Source organism: Aedes albopictus, chromosome 1 (genome assembly GCF_035046485.1).
Source record: "Aedes albopictus strain Foshan chromosome 1, AalbF5, whole genome shotgun sequence".
NCBI classification, from domain to species: Eukaryota; Metazoa; Arthropoda; class Insecta; order Diptera; family Culicidae; genus Aedes; species Aedes albopictus.
The window spans coordinates 70026278-70050138 of NC_085136.1; the positions used below are offsets into that span (position 1 = coordinate 70026278).

The following is a 23861-nucleotide window of genomic DNA, read 5'->3' on the forward strand; positions in this document are numbered from 1 at the left end:
ATCCAATCCAATCCAATCCAATCCAATCCAATCCAATCCAATCCAATCCAATCCAATCCAATCCAATCCAATCCAATCCAATCCAATCCAATCCAATCCAATCCAATCCAATCCAATCCAATCCAATCCAATCCAATCCAATCCAATCCAATCCAATCCAATCCAATCCAATCCAATCCAATCCAATCCAATCCAATCCAATCCAATCCAATCCAATCCAATCCAATCCAATCCAATCCAATCCAATCCAATCCAATCCAATCCAATCCAATCCAATCCAATCCAATCCAATCCAATCCAATCCAATCCAATCCAATCCAATCCAATCCAATCCAATCCAATCCAATCCAATCCAATCCAATCCAATCCAATCCAATCCAATCCAATCCAATCCAATCCAATCCAATCCAATCCAATCCAATCCAATCCAATCCAATCCAATCCAATCCAATCCAATCCAATCCAATCCAATCCAATCCAATCCAATCCAATCCAATCCAATCCAATCCAATCCAATCCAATCCAATCCAATCCAATCCAATCCAATCCAATCCAATCCAATCCAATCCAATCCAATCCAATCCAATCCAATCCAATCCAATCCAATCCAATCCAATCCAATCCAATCCAATCCAATCCAATCCAATCCAATCCAATCCAATCCAATCCAATCCAATCCAATCCAATCCAATCCAATCCAATCCAATCCAATCCAATCCAATCCAATCCAATCCAATCCAATCCAATCCAATCCAATCCAATCCAATCCAATCCAATCCAATCCAATCCAATCCATTTTCCCGGGAAGGGGTACCCCGCACCACCGAAGTGCATCCAACTGATGCAAGCACCAAACTGTCAAACAGCGAAAGTGCATCGAACCGTGTAAAAATGTAAACAAACAGCGAACGAGCGCAGCAAAATTAAATTATTATTATTTTTAGTGTTTCGTAAAATTTGGTGGATATTTCCGGGCTTTATCGAACCCTAGAGGCGCTAAATGATGGACCAGGCCCTGTCGGATTGCTTCACCTGCATGCGAAAGACGGACAACTTCCTGCGCATCTGCGACGAAACGAACACCGAGAGCGTCGATCAGATCCTGGCCAGGCACTTCTGGTTCGAGGTGAGTGGCTTTTGTGTTGTTTTCAACCGGTCGATTTTGTTACTATTCCGTTTGTGATTTCCAGAGAGTCGAGTTCGAACAGTCGGTGTTGTGCACCAGCTGCTGGGAGAAGATCGACGAGTTCCACAAATTCTACTGCGAAGTGGCCAATGTCCACCAGGTGGATGCCCTGCATGTGGTCAAAGTCGAGGATGGTGATGAGAATCTAAACAAAGAATTTGCGCCAAAGAAGAAACGCGGTCGTAAACGCCGGAAGCGATCCGATGAAGAAGAGAAGGCGGACGAGGACAAAGAGTGGAAGCCTTCGACCGATGAGTTGGAATTCCCGGTGCCGGTGCAGGTGAAGCTTGAAGTTACGGAGTCGGAGGTGGTGCCGGGTGGAGTTTACGTGGAGGAACATCGGCAGATAAAGCGAGAGCGGTCGGCCGGATCGGAGGAAGAGGATGAAAGCGACGAGGAAGAGGAGGAGGAAGAGGAATCGGATGAGGATTCGTCGAAGTCGATCGCTTCCCGACGTAGACAGGGGCGGAAGCCAGTCCGAAAGGGTCGTCGAACTACCAAGAGGCACAAGGATGCCTACATCCTGCAGCACCTGGATCGGTTGGTGTGCGACAAGTGCAGCGAGGAGTTCGACACATTCCGGAAGTTGGAGAAGCACTGTCAGAAGGAGCACGATTCGGCTCCCACGGTGATTTGCTGCAATCGAGCGTACCAGAAGAAGAATGGACTGTATCAGCATTTGTGTCGGCACAAGAATCTGTTCAAGTACCATTGCAAGGAATGTGATAGGTAAGTTTGATTTAGATGTTGGATAAATTTATATTTATATTTTGATGGATGATTTGTAGTTATGAATCGTGGGGGTCCATTGATGCTATTTTTAACATATTTTCTGATGACCTAGTCGGGAAAACATACTTCTCCGTTTAGTGGTCTTTGAACATTTCCACAGTTAACTTGTGCTCATTCTGCGAATGGAGTGACGTGAGAAAAGTCGGAGTCGTATATCGAGGTGAGAAATCTCGACTCGAATGAGGTGACTCTCCATTTGATTTACACGGCGAGTCACTTCATTCGAGAAGGTATTCCTCATCTCGATATACGACTCCGACTTTTCTCACGTCACTCCATTCGCAGAATGAGCACAACTATCTTTGAAGTTGATGGCACAAATTTCCCAAATAAAGGAGAACGTGCCTCTGGAGCCGACCTACTGATCTTTGAAGTTCGCCATTTTTATATTTGAACAAAAATCTTGTAACACGACGTAAGCTGCGCTTCTTAGGAGATTGGGGGAGGGCCCGGAGTTAAAGGAGTTAGACGAAAATGTGGTGAAGACCAGACGCACCTAAAACGGAGAGATGCTGTTCGAGCTCAAAAAGGATTCGCCGACAAAGAGCTCGGCGTTCAGGGAGTTTATTGCCAAATAACTGGGTAGTAAGGCCAATGGAAGAGCCTTATTACAGGAGGCGGTGGTTGAATTGTTGAAGTCAAGGATCTGGACGAAATCACGAAATCATGAGAGACGGATAGAGTCAAGATAGAGCCGATTCAGGTCATCGAAGAAATAGTCTAGAATTCATATGCCGGTACGGTTTTGTGGGGCCTAAATCAATGGATTCTTCAACGTTTTAGTTTTCACACATCCTTGACATGTAATCTAACTACCAGTCATATTCTGTTGAAGTTTTGATCCCAGAGCTATTCTAAGGCCTCCAAAGTACTGCGAAGTTTGTGTCACAAATCTAATATTCTAAACCAAATTTTAAACACGATGAATGATCACAGAACATAGTCTACGGTACTCAAAAAGCCTCAAAGCTCCCCTGAAAATTCATGGTAAAAAATCCTTCAGAAATTCCTCCAAGACTTTTGAAAAGAATTCATCCAAGAATTTGTGCCAATAATTCCTTCTAGAATTACTCCGGGAATTTTTCAAGAAATTCCTCGAAAATTCTTCCAGGAATGCCTCCAATAATTTTACCAGAAATAGCTTCCAAAAATCCCTCCAGGAATTTATCCAAGAATTCCTTCAAGAACTTCACCAGAAATTTCTCCAGATGTTCGTCTAAAAATTCTGCCAAGAATTCCTCAAAGAATCCCTTTAGGTATTCCTCCAGGAATTCCAGGAGTAGTAAACTCCTCCAAAAGTTCCTCTAGGAATTTCTCCAGAAATTCTCCAAAGACTTTCTTCAGAAACCTGCAGGAAATCCTCTAGAAATTCTTCCCAAAATTACTCCAGGGATTCAACCGAGATTACTTTTAGGCATTTCTCCAGAAATTCATCCAGGAATTCGTGAAGAAACTTCTACAGAAATTAATTTAGGAAATCCTCTATGAACTTCTTCAGGAATTCCTCAGAGAATTCTTCCAGAAAGGCTAAAAGTCTCTATAATATAGCTAAATCAATCAATCAATTCTTCCAGAAATTCTCCCAGGGATTTTTTAAAGAAATTTCTTCATAAATTACACCGAAAATTCCTCTATGAATATCCCCAATATCCTTCGGAAAACCTTTAGAAATTCCTCGAGAAAATATTACTGAGATTATTCAAATAATTCGTCCGAGAATTCCTCCAGAGATTTCCTCGGAAGTTCCTCCAAAAAAAATCTCAAGGAATCACGCCAAAAGCTCCTCCCAAAATTACTCAGGAATACCTTAATAAATTCTTTTTAGAATTCCACCAGGGAATCCTTCAGAAATTCTCCCAGAAATTACTCTGGAAAATCCTTCAGGAAGTTTTCCAGAAATTCATCCAGGAATTTTCCTCTTCCAGTAATTCTATCAAAAAATCCTCAAGGAATTGCTCCAACAGTACATCCAGGAAATCCTCCAAGACATCTGCCTAGATTTTTTTCAAGAATTTCTCCAGATATTTTTCTAAACATTCTTACAGGACCTTCCCCAAGAATTCCACCAGGGGTCCCTCCAAGACTTCTGTCAAAAATTTTTCAAGAAATTTCATCAGGAATTCATCCGAAAAATCCTCTCGAAACGCCTTCATGAATTCCTCAAAGATTCTTAAGGAAAGCTCCAAAAATTCTTCAAGAAATACTCCTGGTACAACTTCAGAGATTCCTCCTAAAATACCTTTCGGGGAACTGATTCTGAGACTTCTTCCAAGAATTCCTCCTAGAATTTATCAAAGAATTCCTCCAAATTTTTCTTAATATTTCTCCAAAAAATCCTCCAGTACTTTTCCCAAGAATTTCTCCAGATATTCCTCCGAAACTTCTGCCAAGAATTCCACCAAGGAACTCCATGAATTCCTTCAGGAATACCGCTAAGATTTCTTTCAAGAGTTTCACCAAGAATCTCTAGGAATCGCTCCAGGAATTCCTTGAAGAATTCTTTTAGGAATTCCTCCAAGAATTCCTACAATGATACTTCCGGGACGTTCTTGAAGAAATTTCTGGAGGAAATCCTGAAGGAATTCATGGAGTACTTTCTGGAAGAATTCATGCATTAATTTGTGAAGGATTTTTTAAGAGTTTCTTGGGTGAATAGTTATACACTTAAAAAAGAATGCCGAGATCGGCTGTGCAAATCTCGGTTAAAGTTCATTTGCTGAAATCTCGGCTAAACGTTTGACGTTTAATGTTTGTTGCCAGCGGTACCCATGGGTGCTGCTATGAATAAACTTGACTTTTGCTGATATCTCAGTTAAGTTGCGATTGCTGAGCGGCAAAAGAATTGAAATTAGCCGAGCTCAACTGAGTGTGTAGAGGAATTCCTGCAGTTATTCCTGGAGTATTTGCTGGAGAAATTTCTGGAATATATCCTGGAGGAATTCCTTGAGGAATGACTAAAGGAATTTCTGGAAGAATTTCAGGAGGAATCCCTGGAGGAATTCTTGGAAGAACACCTGTTGGAATTGCTGGAGCAATCCTGGGATGAATTTGTGGAGGAATTCGTGGAGGAACCCCAGGAACAATTTCTGGAGGACAACGTGAAGGAATTTCTGAAGGAATACCTTGATGGATTCCTAGAAGAATTAGCAGTAATTCCTGGAAGGAATTCCGTCCTGGAATTACGTCCTGGAGGAAGTCCTAGAGAGATTTCTGCAGAAATTACCCGGGAGGAATTTCTGGAAGAATCCCTAGAGGAATTCCCTGGATAAGTTGTTGGAGGAAATCCTGGATGATTTCCGGAAGGAGCTCTGGAGGAATCCCTGGAATATTTTCTAGAGGAATCCTTGGAGAAATCCCTGGAAAACTTCCCGGAGGAATTCCGGGAGAAATTTTTGGAGGAACTCTTGGGAAAATCTCCTGGAGAAGTGTTCAGATATTATGAGATACAACAGAAATAATCGTGAAAGAATAACATCGGAAAAGTAAAGAGATACAGAGTAGAGCTTGTAGGGCTTGAAGATCTTAATTTCAGAATAGTTTGGATAACCCAGAACACCAAGTGAATGTTGCTAAGTTATCAGAATGGCGCTCTGAGGCTCTAAGAGTAGCGTAGATTACATTCCGCGAGCATTCGCTACAATAAAAGTATCTTAAGATTTACATGTAAATCTAGCAGATACTTCAAAATATATTGGGTCTTGCATTTGTATGTCTGTGGACAGCTAAATAGCAATATGTACATAGAGATTCTCGTGACATAATGCGGTGCAACAGACACAATCGTGGAAGATTGTTATGCCGATAGAGCGAGTTGAAACAAGAGTAGAGCCTTAGAACCTGAAGGTCCTAATTCCTGAACCTGAAGTTTGGAAAGCCTGGAATATCCCATGAATGTACTAAAAGCATTATAGTGGTTGTAGGGATTGAGTGGGATACCGAGAAAGCATAAACAGGGCATATATTGTCGGGCCGCCACCAAACCGGACTTCGCACAATCAAGTCGCGACGCGACCCAACTCGCGACGTTTTTTAATCATGCCAAAAGTAGTGCGCATCCTTCCCGTTGTTGTCAGCAACACAGCGCACTAGATGCGAAACAGTTGCGACACTTGTGGATCAAGAAAATGGCAATTTTTGATTGAATGTCGGTCTTGATTCCAACCGGATAGACAATAGCATTAGCAGCGAGGATGCGCTATCGGATAAACAAAGCAAACGGAACAAACGATCAAGATGAAATGAAACTTCAGTCTTGTAAAGTATTTCGTACGTGTAGGATGCGTCTGCAGGCAGAGTTTCGGCCGGCGGAATTGGCTGAACCGGGATGCCACGGTGTCCATCCGGACACGACAACGGCACAGCCGGTAGGTAAGCTCCCAGCAAGTGAAGTGAATAAATTAAGGGATTTGTGCGTTTCCTCCCATCGCGGTGGTGTTTGGCAGCGGTTTTGTGCAGGATGGTGCAGCATTTTTCATCGCATCGGTGGGGCTCGCGTGGCTTGATTCTGTGTTGCCACAGTGTTGGTGTTGTATTTTCGTCAGTCGGCTGAAACAGCGGTGGAACTTCGAGGCTGTAGGTTTGGTTATTTGCGTTGTTTTTTTGACGCATGGCATTGTTTTGAAGGCAAGCAGAGGCGGTGGCAAGCGGATAATAGGCAAGGTCTTCTTTTCTTGGTGAGCATCGGAGCTGTGAATGGAGAACACGATTTGACATTCAGCGTTGTATTCTTTTGTGGCTTTCGGCTTTGGATGAGCTCACGGAGGAAAAGCAGGCTGGTTTGAAACAACAAACTTGTCTGTTGTTTTTTCAACTGAGTTATTTGTTATTTCAAATCAAAAATTTGTTGTTTCAAAATGGAAAACGACGGTTGAAACAAACCATTTCATTTGTTGTTTTTAATATGGAACAGTAATATCGATTCCGGTAAAAACAAACTGAGAGGTTTGTTGTTTGCTACGAAACTCGCGGATTGTTTTTACTAATGTTTGGGTTGACTGCTACTCTTGTTTGTTATGAAATACAAACCACATTATTAGTTTGTAATAACAAACATCGCCGGTAGAACCAAACTAAGATGTTGTTTGTGGAAAATTTAATCGAAACTTCAGTTTGAAACAAACCAAATTAGCGGTTTGTTTCATTTGGGTCTTCTCACAAGCCTCGTCATGAGCTCAACTCAATTATATGGCCACCATTTTGAAGAACCGTTTTGTGCATCTTCCAGCCAGTAAGTTTGGCAATTTGTTAAGTGTTACAGCATGTTAGAGAGCTCCAGGTATGTTCAAATGAGTTGATGAGTGGTGTGCAAAGTAATAGTTTCGGATAATCTACTTCCAGAATAGAATCATGAGCCTTGCTGAAGATTAACATTGGCTGGAGCCACGTAAATTCCCGAGAGCTGAAACACGGTGGAGGAAATCGCATCGCGCTGGTATCAGGAAAAATGCGAGAGCAATCGGTATTACAATCATATTATTATTCTGGTTATCATTACTTATCTCAATCAGTGTATTTGTATAAAATAAATAAATATGTGATCCTTACAAATTTTCCAATAATTTATTCGTTTTGAAAAAAAAAAATAAAGTAACAAAAAAGAAACATTTTATCGTTAAATTCAACCGACCAGTTTGTTGAAAACAAATCAGATTACGGTAATTTCAAACCATTGCATTTGGTTTGAAACAACTAATTTCGTTTGTTGATTTAGAGGCTGACAACCAGAACAACCACCCAGGTTGTTATTTTAAACTGACGTTTGTTAAAATTACTGTGAGATTCCGAAAAAATAACAACTGGATGCATTAGTTTGTTCCAACTAATGCGGGTAGTTGAAATCAACTAATATTCCGGTTGTTCCAAATTCAACCTAAACATCCGGTTGAATCTAACTAAAATCCGTTTGTGTTTACTAATTATTTTTCTCCGTGCTGGTCGTTGCATGGTTATTGTTCTTAAAGCTGTTAAATCCTAAAAAATTCTGCCCACACAAACTCGAAACAGTTTTAGTAACCTTTGCATTGTAGCTGTTTTGCAAGGAAAAGATGTACTTGGTCCAGCTATGGAGAAGAGAAAGCTTCGTGTCTGTGTTCCATGACTCGATTTCTGCATTCATGACTGGTGGATAAAAATGTGTTTCCCTCTGCTAAAATAAATGCAATTGGTTACTGTCCGGATTCTTGTAGGAACTGGAACCATATAATCTGACTGCAATAGATTTGAGATTTTTTTGTATCTGTATTAACGAGATTTTTAGCCCTAGGCTAGTTCATCTCGGAGATTTGAGAAGTAATAATTTAATATATTGTTTAACATTTATGTTGTGTATCCAGATTATTGCGGATGCAGAAAGCGAGAAAACGTACGATTGAAAGAAGAAAATGGTAATCCAATAGTGAATTCTCCTGAGAGGGTAAGTCATAGTAAAAAAAGCGAATTCCCCCGAGAGGGTAAGCTAACGGCGAATTCCCCCGAGAGGGTAAGCCGATGGTGAATTCCCCCGAGAGGGTAAGCCATAATAAAAAAGCGAATTCCCCCGAGAGGGTAAGCTGACGGCAAATTCCCCCGAGAGGGTAAGCCATAATAAAAAAGCGAATTCCCCCGAGAGGGTAAGCCGATGGTGAATTCCCCCGAGAGGGTAAGCCATAAAAAAGCGAATTCCCCCGAGAGGGTAAGCTGACGGTGAATTCCCTCGAGAGGGTAAGCCGATGGTGAATTCCCCCGAGAGGGTAAGCCATAAAAAAGCAAATTCCCCCGAGAGGGTAAGCTGACGGTGAATTCCCCCGAGAGGGTAAGCCGATGGTGAATTCCCCCGAGAGGGTAAGCCATAAAAAAGCGAATTCCCCCGAGAGGGTAAGCTGACGGTGAATTCCCCCGAGAGGGTAAGCCGATGGTGAATTCCCCAGAGAGGGTAAGCCATAATAAAAAAGCGAATTCCCCCGAGAGGGTAAGCTGACGGCGAATTCCCCAGAGAGGGTAAGCCATAATAAAAAAGCGAATTCCCCCGAGAGGGTAAGCTAACGGTGAATTCCCCCGAGAGGGTAAGCCGATGGTGAATTCCCCCGAGAGGGTAAGCCATAAAAAAGCGAATTCCCGCGAGAGGGTAAGCTGACGGTGAATTCCCCCGAGAGGGTAAGCCGATGGTGAATTCCCCCGAGAGGGTAAGCCATAAAAAAAGCGAATTCCCCCGAGAGGGTAAGCTGACGGCAAATTCCCCGAGAGTGTAAGCCTACGGTGAATTCCCCCAAGAGGGTAAGCCGATGGTGAATTCCCTCGAGAGGGTAAGCCATAATAAAAAAACGAATTCCCTCGAGAGGGTAAGCTGACGGCAAATTCTCCCGAGAGGGTAAGCCGATGGTGAATTCCCTCGAGAGGGTAAACCAGTGATGAATTCCCCTGAGAGGGTATACCGTTGGAAAAGAGGATTCCCCCGAGAGGGTAGACTGATGATGATAAAAATAATGATGAGAGATGATGATGTTGAGAGATGAGAGGAGAGGTGAGAGATTATAAAAGAGAGATGATAGATGAGCGGTAAGGGATATGAGATGATGATGAAAGATAAGAGATGAGAGATGATGATCAATGATTAGAGAAGAAGTGTTGCGGACCCCTTGGCTCCGGTGCCATGTGAGCCCCAAGCAGTCATGGTGACAGATGTCAAATTAGTAGTTAGGGTGACAGGTGACATTTCGAATCAAACTGTCACGTAGAATGATTCGTAAAATTGAATTTGTAGCTAGCAGCAGATATTTCGTAAAGTAAATTTGATTTTTGTTTATTTGCTCATATATTATATTGAATTATATAATTATAGGATTCCTAAATTAAAACGTTTAACTAGTGTTCTGTGGGTGAATCGAATTGATTCGGACACTACGTTGTAAGTAGCCACTATACTATGAATTGGGCATGAATTAATAAAGTAAATATGTTGCAGCTTTAGCACTACTCAACCAAAAAAGGCGTGTTGCTAAAAGAAATCCGAAATCACCAACAGAAACTTAAGAACGTAAAAATCGTCGTTACACCATGAACCGGACTTCTGTCGTACGACAAACACGATCACGGACACGGGCGGTAGCGGAAGATGGATCTAACCTCCAAACGGATGATGACCAGCGAGAGAATGTATCCGTTAAGTCATCGGAGGCCAACTTCCAAGCTTCGGTGATCGATGATAAGCGGGCAGATTGTGGTGCCTGCGACCGACCTAATAAGGCTGAGTGGTATATGGTGCAGTGTGGCGATTGCGGAAAGTGGTACCACTTTTCCTGCGCCGGAGTGACTTCTAAAACAGTTCATTCCTCATCCTTTGCTTGTACCCTTTGTGCCCCTCGAATGACCCTCCCTCCGACAACCTCGGTATCAGGTCGAACAAGCACGTCTAGTATGCATAGAGCACGACTGGCCCGTGAGATGCAGCGTTTAGAGGAGGAACGCGCATTGCAGCAAAAGATCCAGCAAGCAACCTTGGAGAAGTTAGAGAGCGAACGGGAATACATCGCACGGAAGTACGAGCTGTTGGAGCAACAGGACGAAGCGTCGGGTTCGCATAGCGTTCGGTCGAACCAGACAAGCAGAGTTAGAGAGTGGATCCAGGAGCAGAACAGTGTAGTTGGGATCATCAACACAACTGCTGGGGCGCCCGATGGAGGAATGGCGAACAACCACACGAACGCTGAGGCTTCAGGTGCAAGTCATAATGTGCAGATCACGTCTACTCCGATGAAGACAGGGTTCTGTGCAATCAACATGGATCGTAACGGCAACGGTGAGAGCCACCCAGCGTCTAGCATCGGGGGTGTAGCCGACAGTGACATGGAAAACACATTTGGCAGTATAACCATCGATGGTGTGGAACGCTCCGTGTTAACCGGGGGCACGGATCATATCGTGCCGCTGGTAGATGTGCAGCCGCTTGCAGATCTACTCGAATACTCTCCAGCAAAGATTCCCGAGGGCGGTGCTCGCCCAAAAAACCCGATGCCCTTGTACGAGAAGTGGCGTAGAGAGACCGAGGACCTTCGGAAAAAACACATCTGGAAGCAACATGAACATGAGGTGGAAATCGAGAATAGACGCAAACGTGAGCTGGAGCTCATCAGCAAACTCAATCAGCTGAAAGGAAGTAAAGAGGAGCAGTTCGAGTTGCAGCGTCGGCGTGAAGCCGATCTCATACGTCAACTGCAGGTTCGGGAAAAGGAAGACGCAGAAACCAATAAACGGCAACAGCAGGAACTGGAAGAAAAGAACGTGGAGCTGCAACGTTTGCGCGGAATAGAGCGGGCGTTCATTGAGATGCAGATGTCTTCACAACAGCAGCAGATTAGCATGAAAAACCGGAACGCAAGCTTCGAAGCCATAGCGGAACCAGTACGAAGGACAGTTCAACTACCGGAAGTGGAATCGTGGATGCAACGTTGTCCGCAAGTAGGTGAGGGTAAAAGCGTCCCGGACCAATTGGTAAGTGCGCCCCATTCTTCTGTCAGTTCCCTGGAATCAATCAACACCACCCCCTCGCAAACCCCTTATCTGCAAAACGATCTGGATGAGCTTTCGATGATCACTCCAATGGGTGGTCGATCTCAGTACTCCTTTCCCCTGCGCCAATCTGCGCCAATGTTTACCCCTCGTGCAACCCCTCAACACGAACTGCCACTTAATTTCCCCGGGTTTTCCCCCCATGTCGCACCTCATCAGGAATCTCGACCAACTTTCGTCCAGGTAAGCCCCTCTGTAGCGAACTATAATCCTATGCAGTTCCAATATGGTCCAACAACGCAGCAAGTGGCAGCTAGACAAGTAATTTCCAAAGAACTTCCGCCATTCACTGGAGATCCTATCGAGTGGCCGATGTTTATTAGCAGCTATCTCCATTCAACGAGCGCATGCGGTTATACGGACTCCGAAAATCTACTGCGGCTTCAGCGGTGTTTGAAAGGCACGGCCAAAGATGCAGTTAGCAGTCTTCTTTTGCATCCATCTTCGGTTCCACAGATCATTACCACATTGCAAACGTTGTATGGCCGGCCTGAACAAATCGTGAGTAACATGGTTTCGAAGGTTCGCAATACTCCAGCCCCAAAGCGGATCGATTAGACACATGGGTGACATTCGGTTTGATGGTGCAGAATCTGTGTGGTCATCTCAGGGCGGTTGGACTAGAAAACCATTTGTCCAATCCTATCCTGCTACAGGAACTTGTGGAGAAGCTGCCACCCACTGTAAAGTTTAATTGGGCTTTGTATCAGCAGAGTCTACCTACGGTGGATCTCAGCAGTTTTGGAAACTACATGGAGAAGGTTGCCACCGCCACAAGCAGTGTGGCCACGCCGTTGCTGAGCCAACCAAAGATGAACAAGGAGGACCGAACCAGAGGAAAAGATAGAGCGTTCGTTAATGCCCATGCGACGATGACTCAAGAGAACGACGATGCTAATGTAGCACCCGATGAACATCAGCAGTTACACGTCGCTGCGAAGAAACCTGAAGCAACATCGACATGTCTATCTTGCGGCGGATGGGGTCATCAGGTTGCGAATTGTTCGACGTTCAAAAAACTATGCGTGGATAATCGCTGGAAAGAGGTGAAGGAGAAGCAGCTGTGCAGTCGGTGCTTGACGGCACACAGTCGCTGGCCGTGTCGCAGCGAAGTCTGTGGAGTAAACGGTTGCCAGAGACGCCATCATCGGTTGCTCCATTCCGATTTGGCTAAGGAGGAGAAGAAGCCAATAGAGGAAACGAAGAATGCCACCGTAACAGTCCATCGTAAGCTGACATCATCAACGTTGTTCCGAGTATTACCGGTGACACTTTATGGAAGCAAAGGAAAAGTTGACACGTTCGCCTTTCTAGATGACGGATCCTCGGTAACCATGGTGGACCAATCGACTGCAGAGGCGCTTGGACTTGAAGGAAAACCAGAAACCTTGTGCATCAATTGGACCGGAGGAATACAAAAAAAACTGTGTGCGCAGCAAGTGGCGATAGATGTTTCAGCGATCGGCAGCGACAAACGGTTTAAAGCATCTGAAGTGTACGTGGTCGAGAACTTAGGATTACCCGAGCAAACAATCGAGTTTCAGGAAATGGAAAAGCGTTTCGCCTACCTCAAGGGATTACCGGTAAGGAGTTTTACAGCTGCTGTTCCCGGTTTGATGATAGGACTGATCAACATTCACCTTCTGGCCACACTTAAGCTGCGGGAAGGACGAGTAGGTGAACCAATAGCCACGAAAACGCGCATTGGATGGACTGTATACGGAAGCTTACGTGGGGGAGTCGATCAACTCCCGCACCGTCAAATGCACATCAATGCGACACCTACTGATGATGATCTGCACTCGTACGTCCAAGATTTCTTCGCATTAGAAAGTCTGGGGATTTCTGTAGCACAAGTAACAGATACAATAGAAGATCAAAGAGCCCGCAAGATCTTAGAGGAAACGACAAGGCGTACCGAGAGCGGAAGGTTTCAAACGGGTTTGCTTTGGAAAAACGACTGTGTCCAATTTCCGGATAGCGAACCGATGGCTAGAAAACGATTCACGTGTCTAGAGAAGCGACTTAGTAGAGATCCACAACTGTACAATACAGTTCGTCAACAGATAGCGGAGATGCAGGCAAAGGGCTATACCCATAAAGCAACTGCTCAAGAGTTGGCAGAGTTCGAGCGCCAACGGTCTTGGTATCTGCCACTGGGAGTGGTACTACATCCTAATAAGCCAGGAAAAGTGAGGCTTATCTGGGACGCGGCCGCCAAGGTTCAGGGAGTGTCACTGAATACGGAGTTATTGAGCGGCCCGGATCTACTAGCGCCACTGTTGGGAGTAATGTTCGGATTCCGCGAGAGACAGGTGGCTATATGCGCGGATATCATGGAAATGTTCCATCAAATAGTGATTCGAAAGGAAGATCGCCCCGCACAGCTGTACAAGTGGAGGGACTCGCCGAATTTGCCGATGGAAACCATGGTGATGGACGTTGCAATTTTCGGCGCAACTTGTTCCCCGGCCCTTTCGCAGTTCGTGAAGAACAAGAACGCCGACGAACACAAGGAAACACACCCTAGAGCAGCCGAAGTTATAAAAAAGAAACACTATGTCGACGATTATCTCGATAGTCTCGATACAGCGCAAGAAGCCGTGGAGTTAGCTCTAGAAGTGGCAAAGGTTCATGCTGCTGGAGGTTTTTTCATTCGAAACTGGATCTCGAATGATCATACAGTACTGAAGCGAATCGGAGAGACGAATCCCAAAACAGTGAAAAGTTTCGTTGGAGAGGGTCAATCTGAACGTCTGCTGGGAATCGCCTGGCTACCAGAAGCGGATATTTTCACCTTCACACTCAATTTTCGCCACGATATACGAGCTTTGATCGAAAACGTACTGGTACCGACCAAACGCGAAATGCTACGAGTAGTGATGAGCGTTTATGACCCGCTTGGACTTGTATCGGCATTCGTCATTCATGGGAAGATCCTCATCCAAGACGTCTGGAGAACCGGAATCGACTGGGATCAAAAAGTTCCTCAAGACGTGTTTAGTCGATGGAAGCTATGGTTGGAGATTCTGCTGAAGATGAGTGACGTAAGCATTCCCCGGTGCTATTTCCCAGGGTACGATCCAATCAGCTACCGCTCCCTACAGTTGCACATATTTGTAGATGCGAGCGAACAGGCATTTGCCGCCTGTGCATACTTCCGTATCGTCGACAAAGGAAGGATTCGTTGCTGTTTGGTTGCATCGAAAACAAAGGTAGCGCCGCTCAAGCCATTATCGATCCCTCGTCTAGAACTGATGGCAGCGGTAATAGGAGCACGGTTGAAGAAGACAATCATCGAGAATCATTCGCTGGAAATTCAACAGACGTTTCTTCATAGTGATGCCGGAACCGTCCTTTCGTGGATCCGGTCAGATCCGCGCCGTTATCGACAGTTCGTGGCGTTCCGCATTAGTGAAATTCTGAGCTTTTCAACGGCGGAAGAATGGCGTTGGGTCCCAACGAAGCTCAACGTTGCTGATGAGGCCACCAAGTGGGGAAGGGGTCCTTCATTCGAACCAGATAGCAGAATTATGAAAGGACCATTGTTTCTGTACGACGATGAACAAGAATGGCCCAAGGATTGTCGAGGCGAAGTAAAAGAAACAAACGAGGAAATTCGGCCAGCGTACGTTTTTAATCACCTCCTTCAAAAGCCATTGGTGCATTACGAAAATTTTTCGAAATGGGAGCGACTACTGCGGTGTATTGGGCAAGTTCACCGCTTTGTGGACAACTTGAAACGACGCTGCAAAAAGGAGCCTGGAAGAGTAGGAGATCTCACGACGCTTGAACTACAACGGGCAGAGCGCACGCTTTGGAAGTTATTGCAGTCTGACACCTATCCGGATGAAGTAGCCACGCTGAAGTACAACATTCAAACCGTCAACAACCCGAAGAGGCTGGAGAAGAGAAGTCCACTTGCGAAACTGTCGCCGGTAATGGATGATGATGGAGTTCTTCGTATAGATGGCCGAACTGCTCACAGTGAATACGTATCCCACGATGCGAAGTATCCGATTATTCTCGCGAAGCAACACGCCGTAACAGCACTACTGCTAGACTGGTATCATCGCAGATTTCGCCATGCCAATAACGAGACTGTAGTCAACGAGGTTCGCCAGAGGTTTTACATACCAAGTGTGAGAAATCAAGTTCGAGCAGCGAGGAAGCGATGTATGTGGTGCAAGGTGTATAAGGCCGTTCCTGCACCACCGAAAATGGGACCGTTGCCACAAGCGAGGTTGACACCATTTAAGAGACCATTTACCTATTCCGGCGTCGATTATTTCGGGCCATACTTGGTGAAAGTTGGGAGATCAACGGCAAAGAGATGGGTCGCTCTATTCACATGCTTGGTAACGCGGGCAATTCATCTGGAGATCACGTGTAGTTTGTCCACGGACTCGTGCAAGAAGGCGATTCGAAGATTCATCGCGCGCAGAGGGGCCCCAGTCGAATTCTACTCGGACCGTGGGACCAATTTCATCGGCGCCAGTCGTGAACTAGTGGATGAGATTAAACGTATTAACGTCGAACTCAGCAGCACCTTCACGGATCATCAGACGCAGTGGAAATTCAACCCGCCAGCTGCTCCGCACATGGGGGGATGTTGGGAAAGAATGGTTCGGTCAGTCAAAGTCGCTCTGGGTGTGCTACCCGTCGAACGAAAACTCGACGAGGAGTCCTTGGCAACGTTTCTTGCTGAAGCAGAACATATGATAAACTCACGCCCTTTAACTTTCGTACCAATCGAAAGCGACGATTGCGAGTCACTGACGCCGAACCATTTCCTGATGCTCAGCTCTAGTGGGGTAAAACAACCAGAAAAGACACCCGTGGATGTTGGTATGGCGTTGAAAGGAAGCTGGAACAAAATACAACACACCTTGGACAACTTCTGGCGACGCTGGCTGAAGGAGTACCAGCCAACCATAACGCGGCGGACTAAATGGTTCCACGATGTTCGTCATGTTCGGGAGGGTGATTTGGTGGTGATTGCCGATGAGGGGGTGAGGAATCGGTGGATAAGGGGTCAAATAGTGAAGACCTACCCGGGAAAAGACGGAGTACCGAGACGCGCCGACCTGAGAATTCCAGATGGGTCGGTGATGCGAGATCGACCAGTGACCAAGCTGGCCCTACTGGAAATCGGAACAGGAAGTGACGCCGAACCGGAAGTTCTAGCGACACGTGGGGGAGAATGAGAGATAAAAAAAAACGAGACACGATGGTGATGAAAGAAGAGAGGTAAAGGATGGGAGATTAGAGATGATGATGAGAAGAGATGTTGTTGTTGATGATGATGATGATGATGATGATGATGATGATGATGATGATGATGATGATGATGATGATGATGATGATGATGATGATGACGATGAGAGATGAGACATGACAGATGAGGGACGAAAGATGAGAGATGGTAAATGAGAGGTGAGAGTTGATGATAATAAGAGACACTGATGATGATGGTGATGAGAGATGGAAGATGACAGAAGATGATGAGAGATGAGAAATGAGAGATTACAGATAAAATATGAGAAATAAGAGATGAGAGATGAATGATGAGCGATGCCGGTGAGAGATGAGAGATGAATGTTCAGAGATGAGAGATAAGAGATGAGAAATGAGAGATAAGATAGAGATAAGAAATAAGAGATAAATCACGATGGTGATGTAATATGAGAGATGAAAGATGTGAGATAAGAGATGAGAGATGATGATGATGAGAGATGAAAGATGAGAGATGATCATAATGAGAGATGAGATTGGCATGACTGTGGTAAATGTAAAAAAAAAGATGTGAAAATATCTTGGAAAATGAAATAAAAGTGACAATAACGGTGATTGAAAATGAAAATGATTGTGATGGTGATAATTGATAATGATGATAGATCCCAAGCAACCAAAAGTTCGGTTAAAATAGCATGTCTGGGCTTAATCAGCTATTCTAAGAAAGATGAATAGCATTCTATTCAGCCCACTTTTTAAGTAATTAACCGAACTTGAGTTCACAAAAAGTACACTTGTGTCGCTGAAAGGAACGCTATTCAGCTTAAAAATAAGCTTAAAAAAATGAAAAAATAATGTTTTTAGTCCTCAAAAGTAATTTATTATTAAGAGACATTAGTTCATGTGGAATCCAAATTGACTAATACCTTGAAATAATTTTTGATGTTTTTTACTTACTGAGATTTGAACTCGGGTTCTCCTCGTTGAAAGCCGGTGCCTAACCACTACTCCATGTATGTGTTGTTAGGCACTGTGGGATTTTACTCAATGTGCTGATATCATTTAGTAGAGCTCAATCAAGTTCACGTGTGAACTTTTTCTGAACTTGGAATACTGTTCGAAGTCGAAAGTTCGAAAGAAGTTCACGTGGAACTTCTTGTGAACTTGCACAGTTTGACATTTTCAGTTTGTTGTGGTTCGCAGTGCAAAGCAAGAAATTAGGGCCAGTGTATCGACTTCCAGAAAAGATTATAAGTGTCCAGCTTGGTTTACAGTGACTACGATCGCGTCGATTACCGGCGCGCTGCAGCGACTAGTGAGACGGGGTAGGAAACATCCAGCATAGCTGGAAAAAAAATATGCAGAGCCAAAAAACTCCGGCGGAATCCGAGGTGGAACAGTTTTCCGCTGCGGGGGCAGCCCTTGAGCCACACAATAGCATTCGTTGCTTTGCGTTTGCGTTGATTACAAGTAAGTACGTTGAAATATCATAGTGAAACAAAGTGTACTTGTGAAATTAACACAAGCTGTGGCTGCTGAGCTCGATTTCCGAGTGATTTAATTGAATGAGAATTTCCCCCGAGCTCCGCTGCCGCCGAAGTTCAATTGAAGTTCACTTTTGGTACGTTTAATATTTATCTGAACTTTGAGGAGTAGTAAGTTCAAAACAAGTACGAAACAAGTTCGAAACGGAACTTTTCAAGTTGTTGGTATATGTCCAACTGAACTTTATTTGTGCTTTAGAGTCACGCAAAAGTTCAACATGAGTTCGGTTAAATTTTAATTGAACTCTGCTCAAAAGTTCAAAGTAAGTTTTTTCTGGACATCTTTTCTACTTTAATTTCGCTTTGAAGAGAAGTCTAAAGCTTGCACATGTACTTCAAAGTTCATAAACATTTCATGAGTAACTTTTTGGAGAATTAAGTTCAACGAAGCCGGAATTGAACCAAACTTGAACTTCTGAGTTCGTTCTTCAAGTGGAATCCGAACTTTTGGTTGCTTGGGATGAGAGATGAAAGATGGTAGATAAAGATAACACAAGAGATGCTGATGATAATGATAATGTTGATGAGAGATGAGAGGTGTAAGATGACAGATGAGAGAAGATGATGATGAGAGATGAAAGATAACGGACGAAAGATAAGAGACGTGAGATGATGATGATGATGATGATGATGACGGTGACCAGAGATGAAAGATAAGCGATGAGAGATGAAAGATGACCGATGAGAGATAAGACGGTACAGTCATAAGACATGAGATTAGATTACAGATTAGAAATGAGTGATGAGAGATGACAGATAAGGGGTGAGAGATGAGATTGGTATTACTGTGCTAATGATAATGATGATAGATGAGTAATGAAGAATTATAAATGAGAGGTGAGAGATAAGAGATGATGATGGAAAGAGATGATGATGATGATGGTGATGAGAGATGTAAGATTAAAGGTGACAGATGATAGATAAGTGATGAGAGATGAGAGATGAAATATGAGGGACGAAATACGAGAGATGAGAGATGAGAGATGAGAGGTGATGATAAGAGATGCTGATGATAATAAGAGATGTTGATGATGATGAGAGGTGAGAGATGAAAGATGAGAGAAGATAATGATGATAAGAGATGAAAGATAAGCGATGAGAGATGAAAGATGAGAGATGGAAGACGAGCGATGAAAAATGAGGGGTGAAAGATTAGATGAAAGTTGAGAGCTGAGAGGTGAGAGATGCAAGATGAGAGATGAGTAATGAGATATGAAAGATGACAGATGATGAGAGATGACACATGAGAAATGATGACGATGATGAGAGCTGAAAGAGGAGGGACGAAGAAGGAGAGATGGTAGGTGAGAGACGAGAAATGAGAAATGAAAGATGATTATAATTAAAGATGAGAGATAAGAGGTGAGAGATGGTCTTAATGAGAGATGATGATGATAAGAGATGAGAACAAGGATGAGAGATGGTGATGAGAGATGATGATGAGCGATGAGAGATGGTGATGAGAGATGATGATGAGCGATGAGAGATGAGAGATAGACGATATTATCTGTTGCAAGAAAAATTATCGCGCTAAGCTATTCGAAAACGCTGATAGATATGCGCAGTTCCATTTAATCGCTTCAGTATGTTCTGCGCGGTTAATCATTGGGTAATTTCCGCACTTATTGTAGAAGACACGAATATGATTTGATGTTCTGGCGATGATCTGTAAGCGATTTTGCACATTATTGCGTGAGAATCTACGGCGAAACGCGCAATAATAATGAGATATGAGAGATTGTTATGACTGTGGTAAAGGTCGAAAAAGGTAGTGAAAGTGACAAAGAACGTTGTTGGAAATGAGGATGATTGTGATGGTGATGATTGATATTGTCAGATTTCTTGAAACGTGTACTTTTGATAGACGATAATAATGAGAGTAGAGATAGGCATGGCTGTGGTAAAGGTTAAAAAAAATAAGGCAGTAAAAGTGACAAAGAAGGTGGTTGAAAATGAGGATGATTGTGATGGTGATGATTGATAATATCGTTTTTAGAACGAAGGCAATCATAAGTTGTAGTACAATAAAGTGAAATGTAAACGAACTTAATATTGTTGATTGAAAAAATTGAGGTCAGCGGGGAGAGATGAAGATGATGAGAGATGAGCGTTGAGAAATGAAAGATGAGGAACGAAAGATAAGAGATGGTAGATGAGAGATGAGAAATAAAAGATTATTATGATGAGGGATAAAAGACGATCATGAGCGATAAGAGAAGAGAGAAATGAGATAAGAAAGAAGAGATGATAGACGATAATAATGAGAGATGAGAGATAGGCATGAATGTGGTAATGGTTAAAAAAAATAAGGTAGTAAAAGTGACAAAGAAGGTGGTTGAAAATGAGGATGATTGTGATGGTGATGATTTACAAAATCGTTTTTAGAATGAAGGCAATTATAAGTTGTGGTACAATAAAGTGAAATGTAAGCAAACTTAATATTGTTGATTGAAATATTGAGGTGACAGGGAAGAGATGAAGATGATGAGATATGAGCGATGAGAGATGAAAGATGAAGGACGAAAGATAATAGATGAGAAATGAAAGTTGATAATCATGAGGGATGAAAGACGATGATGAGAAGATGAGAGATGATGATGAGCGATGAGAGAAGAGATAAGAAAGAAGAGATGATAGACGATAATAATGAGAGATGCGAGATTGGCATGACTGTGATCTCAACTGTGATAATGAAAAAAAGTAGTAAAAGTGACAAAGAAGATGGTTGGAAATGAAGATGATTGTGATGGTGATAATTTATAATATCGTTTGTAGAGCAACGGCAATTGTAAGCTGTACTACAATAAAGTGAAATGTAAATAAAGTAATATTGTTCATTGAAAAAATAAACTTTTAAATAATGAGAGTAGGACAAGGGAGAATGTAGGGATTGAGTGGGATACCGAGAAAGCATAAACAGGGCATATAGCATTAGCAGCGAGGATGCTCTATCGGATAAACAAAGCAAACGGAACAAACGATCAAGATGAAATGAAACTTCAGTCTTGTAAAGTATTTCGTACGTGTAGGATGCGTCTTCCTCGTCGGTGCTGAGTTTCGGCCGGCGGAATTGGCTGAACCGGGATGCCACGGTGTCCATCCGGACACGACAGTGGTGTAATAAGGCTGAGAATGTTGGATTTGTGACACAAACTTCGGAGTACTTTGGAGGCCTTAGAATAGCTTTGGGATCAAAACTTCAACAGACTATGATAGGTAGTAATAGAATCAGTGAAAGTTGTTGAAGATTAGGAAAACGATCAAATTTTAGCAAGAACCTGTAGAATTTATAGAAATGACAAAAAAGCCACGCATTTTCGGCTACCATCAAAAGGGGGAGGGACCATCCAAAATGTTAGAAGAAAGAATTACGAAAACAATATTCAATGGGAAATCAGGACGCGGTTGAAGTTGAAGAAGAACTGAGAAAACTGGAGGAACATCGTCTATAGACCGACTCTACTGTAGAATCCTTTTTAGGGATTTCCTTTAAACTATTTCAATTCTCAAAAGTTTCCTAAGTCTTTAAAATTAGATAAATGTGCAATCAGGATTATAGGGAAAAATCTTCAGAGATTCCGTAAGAACTAACTTCAGATGTTTTGTCAATAACTCCTGAAAATGTCCTGTCGAATGCTAGCGTTGATTATCCAATGGAATAAATAGCTAGCACCAGAACTGATGATTTCTAACATACTAATAACATAATATTTCCAGGTGCTTCAAAAACGTGGACGGTCTAAACATGCACAATCTCCTCAATCACACACCAGAAGAAGAGAAACACTTCCGGTGCCACCTGTGCGACACGGCCTTTGCCACCGAATCGCTACTAACTAGTCACCTCAACTGGCACGCCACCGTGGAACCGAAGAACATCGTTTGCCTCAAGTGCAACAAGTACTTTACCAACACCAAAATGCTAGAGAATCACACGCTGACGCACCATCCGGAACTGCTCGATCCGGATGGTGCCCATCAAGCGGATGCGGAGGCCGTTTGCTATATTCAGCAAACGATGACGGCGGAGGAAACGCCAGGCGAGGGCGTGGATGAGCTGGTGACCGATGGTGGAGTAACAACGGATGGGTCGTTCAAAAAACCGCAGGAACTGGCAAAGCCAATTCGCCGTAAAACCACCGAAGAATCGGTGGTGGAGGACGAGCTGATCCGGAAGTATTGCTCGCTCGGCTGCGAGTTGTGCGACTTTGTCGGAGCCACTTTCAGCAAATTGCAGGTAAGAGAGCATGTTCGGTCTGTTGATTTGATTCACGTAATGGAATTGATGGAAAATCGTAAATCCACCCTGCCACGTAGTGAGCTCGTTCCATGTTATTATTATAGGAAATCAGCAAAGATGTTTAAGTATTTTATATTTGAAATCAGTTTTAAAGCAAGTCTTAAGAAATCTCCCTATTGCAGGTGCACTACAAGAACGCCCACGACGGAGCGCAGGGCTTTGCCGTGTGCTGCACGCGGAAGTTCAGCAAAAAGAGCCGCCTGTACGAGCACGTGTGTGTCCACGAGAATCCGGACCACTTCAAGTGCCAGGTGTGCGCCAAAACGTTCCAGAACAGTTTCGGCCTGTCCAATCACATGATGTGGAAGCACACGCCCGACTCGGAGAAACCGTTCCGGTGCGACGTGTGCGGCAGTCGGTTCTGGAAGGACTACCTGCTCAAACAGCACATGGAGTACCATCTGGCGCTGGAGGAGAAGAAGTACGCCTGCAAGGAGTGCGATCGGTTGTAAGTATTGATGAGATTTTGACCTGACAGAATATAGTGTTAAACCATATCTGCGCATCCATTGCAGCTTCGGAACCAGCCTGCTGCTCAAATCTCACGAGCAAACGGTGCACGGTCTCAGTGCAAGCTGGGTGTGCGACATCTGTGCCAAGGGGTTCCCGCTGAAATCGGCACTGGAGTTCCACCGGCAGCAGCACACCCAGGAAGGTCGGGCCGCCCAGAAGGCGCAATGCAAGTACTGCAATCTGTGGATGAAGAACGTGCGTAGCTTGCGGAGTCATCTGAAGCGCTGCAAGTCCGATCCGGTCAATTGCGATATCTGCGGCAAGGAGTGCTCGAATGCGTTCTCGCTGCAGAGCCACAAGAAGTTTGTCCACTCGAACGCTCCGATGTACGCGTGCTCGTTCTGTGCAAAACCGTTCAAACGGCTGCTTCGATTGAAGGTTGGTTTAGGTTTTGTCGGCTTAGTACTGGAATAAAGCTAATCCGGTTGTAATTTCACAGGAACACGAAGCAGGCCATACGGGAGATTTGCTGTACAAGTGCGAGTACTGTCCCCGAACGTGTAACTCCAGTTCCAACATGTACACTCACAAGAAGGTGGCTCATCCGGAGCAGTGGGCGGAAAAGGTGGCCAGTCGCTTTCACAAGCGGTAAAGAGGCGGAGGCGAATCTTCGTTTTTATAGCAGGTAAGTCGAATGAAGTCATGTGTGACACGTGTAGATAGTTTATTAAAGGATCTGCTATTGAATGCGATGTGGGTGTTCCTGGACCCTGGCTGGATGACCCTCCCTTGACAACCTTTGACATAC

The 23861-nt window shown here is 44.0% G+C and overlaps 1 protein-coding gene across 1 annotated transcript; it reads left to right on the top strand.

Moving 5' to 3' along the window:
- The first annotated feature begins 895 nt into the window (after positions 1–895).
- Positions 896–23800, top strand: LOC109404708 (transcription factor grauzone). The gene is made up of 6 exons (XM_019677631.3): positions 896–1126; positions 1191–1915; positions 22018–22537; positions 22723–23048; positions 23116–23491; positions 23553–23800. The coding sequence occupies exons 1-6, from the start codon at positions 1001–1003 to the stop codon at positions 23703–23705; spliced, it is 2226 nt and encodes a 741-aa protein (XP_019533176.3). The 5' UTR covers positions 896–1000; the 3' UTR covers positions 23706–23800.
- The last annotated feature ends 61 nt before the right edge of the window (positions 23801–23861 follow it).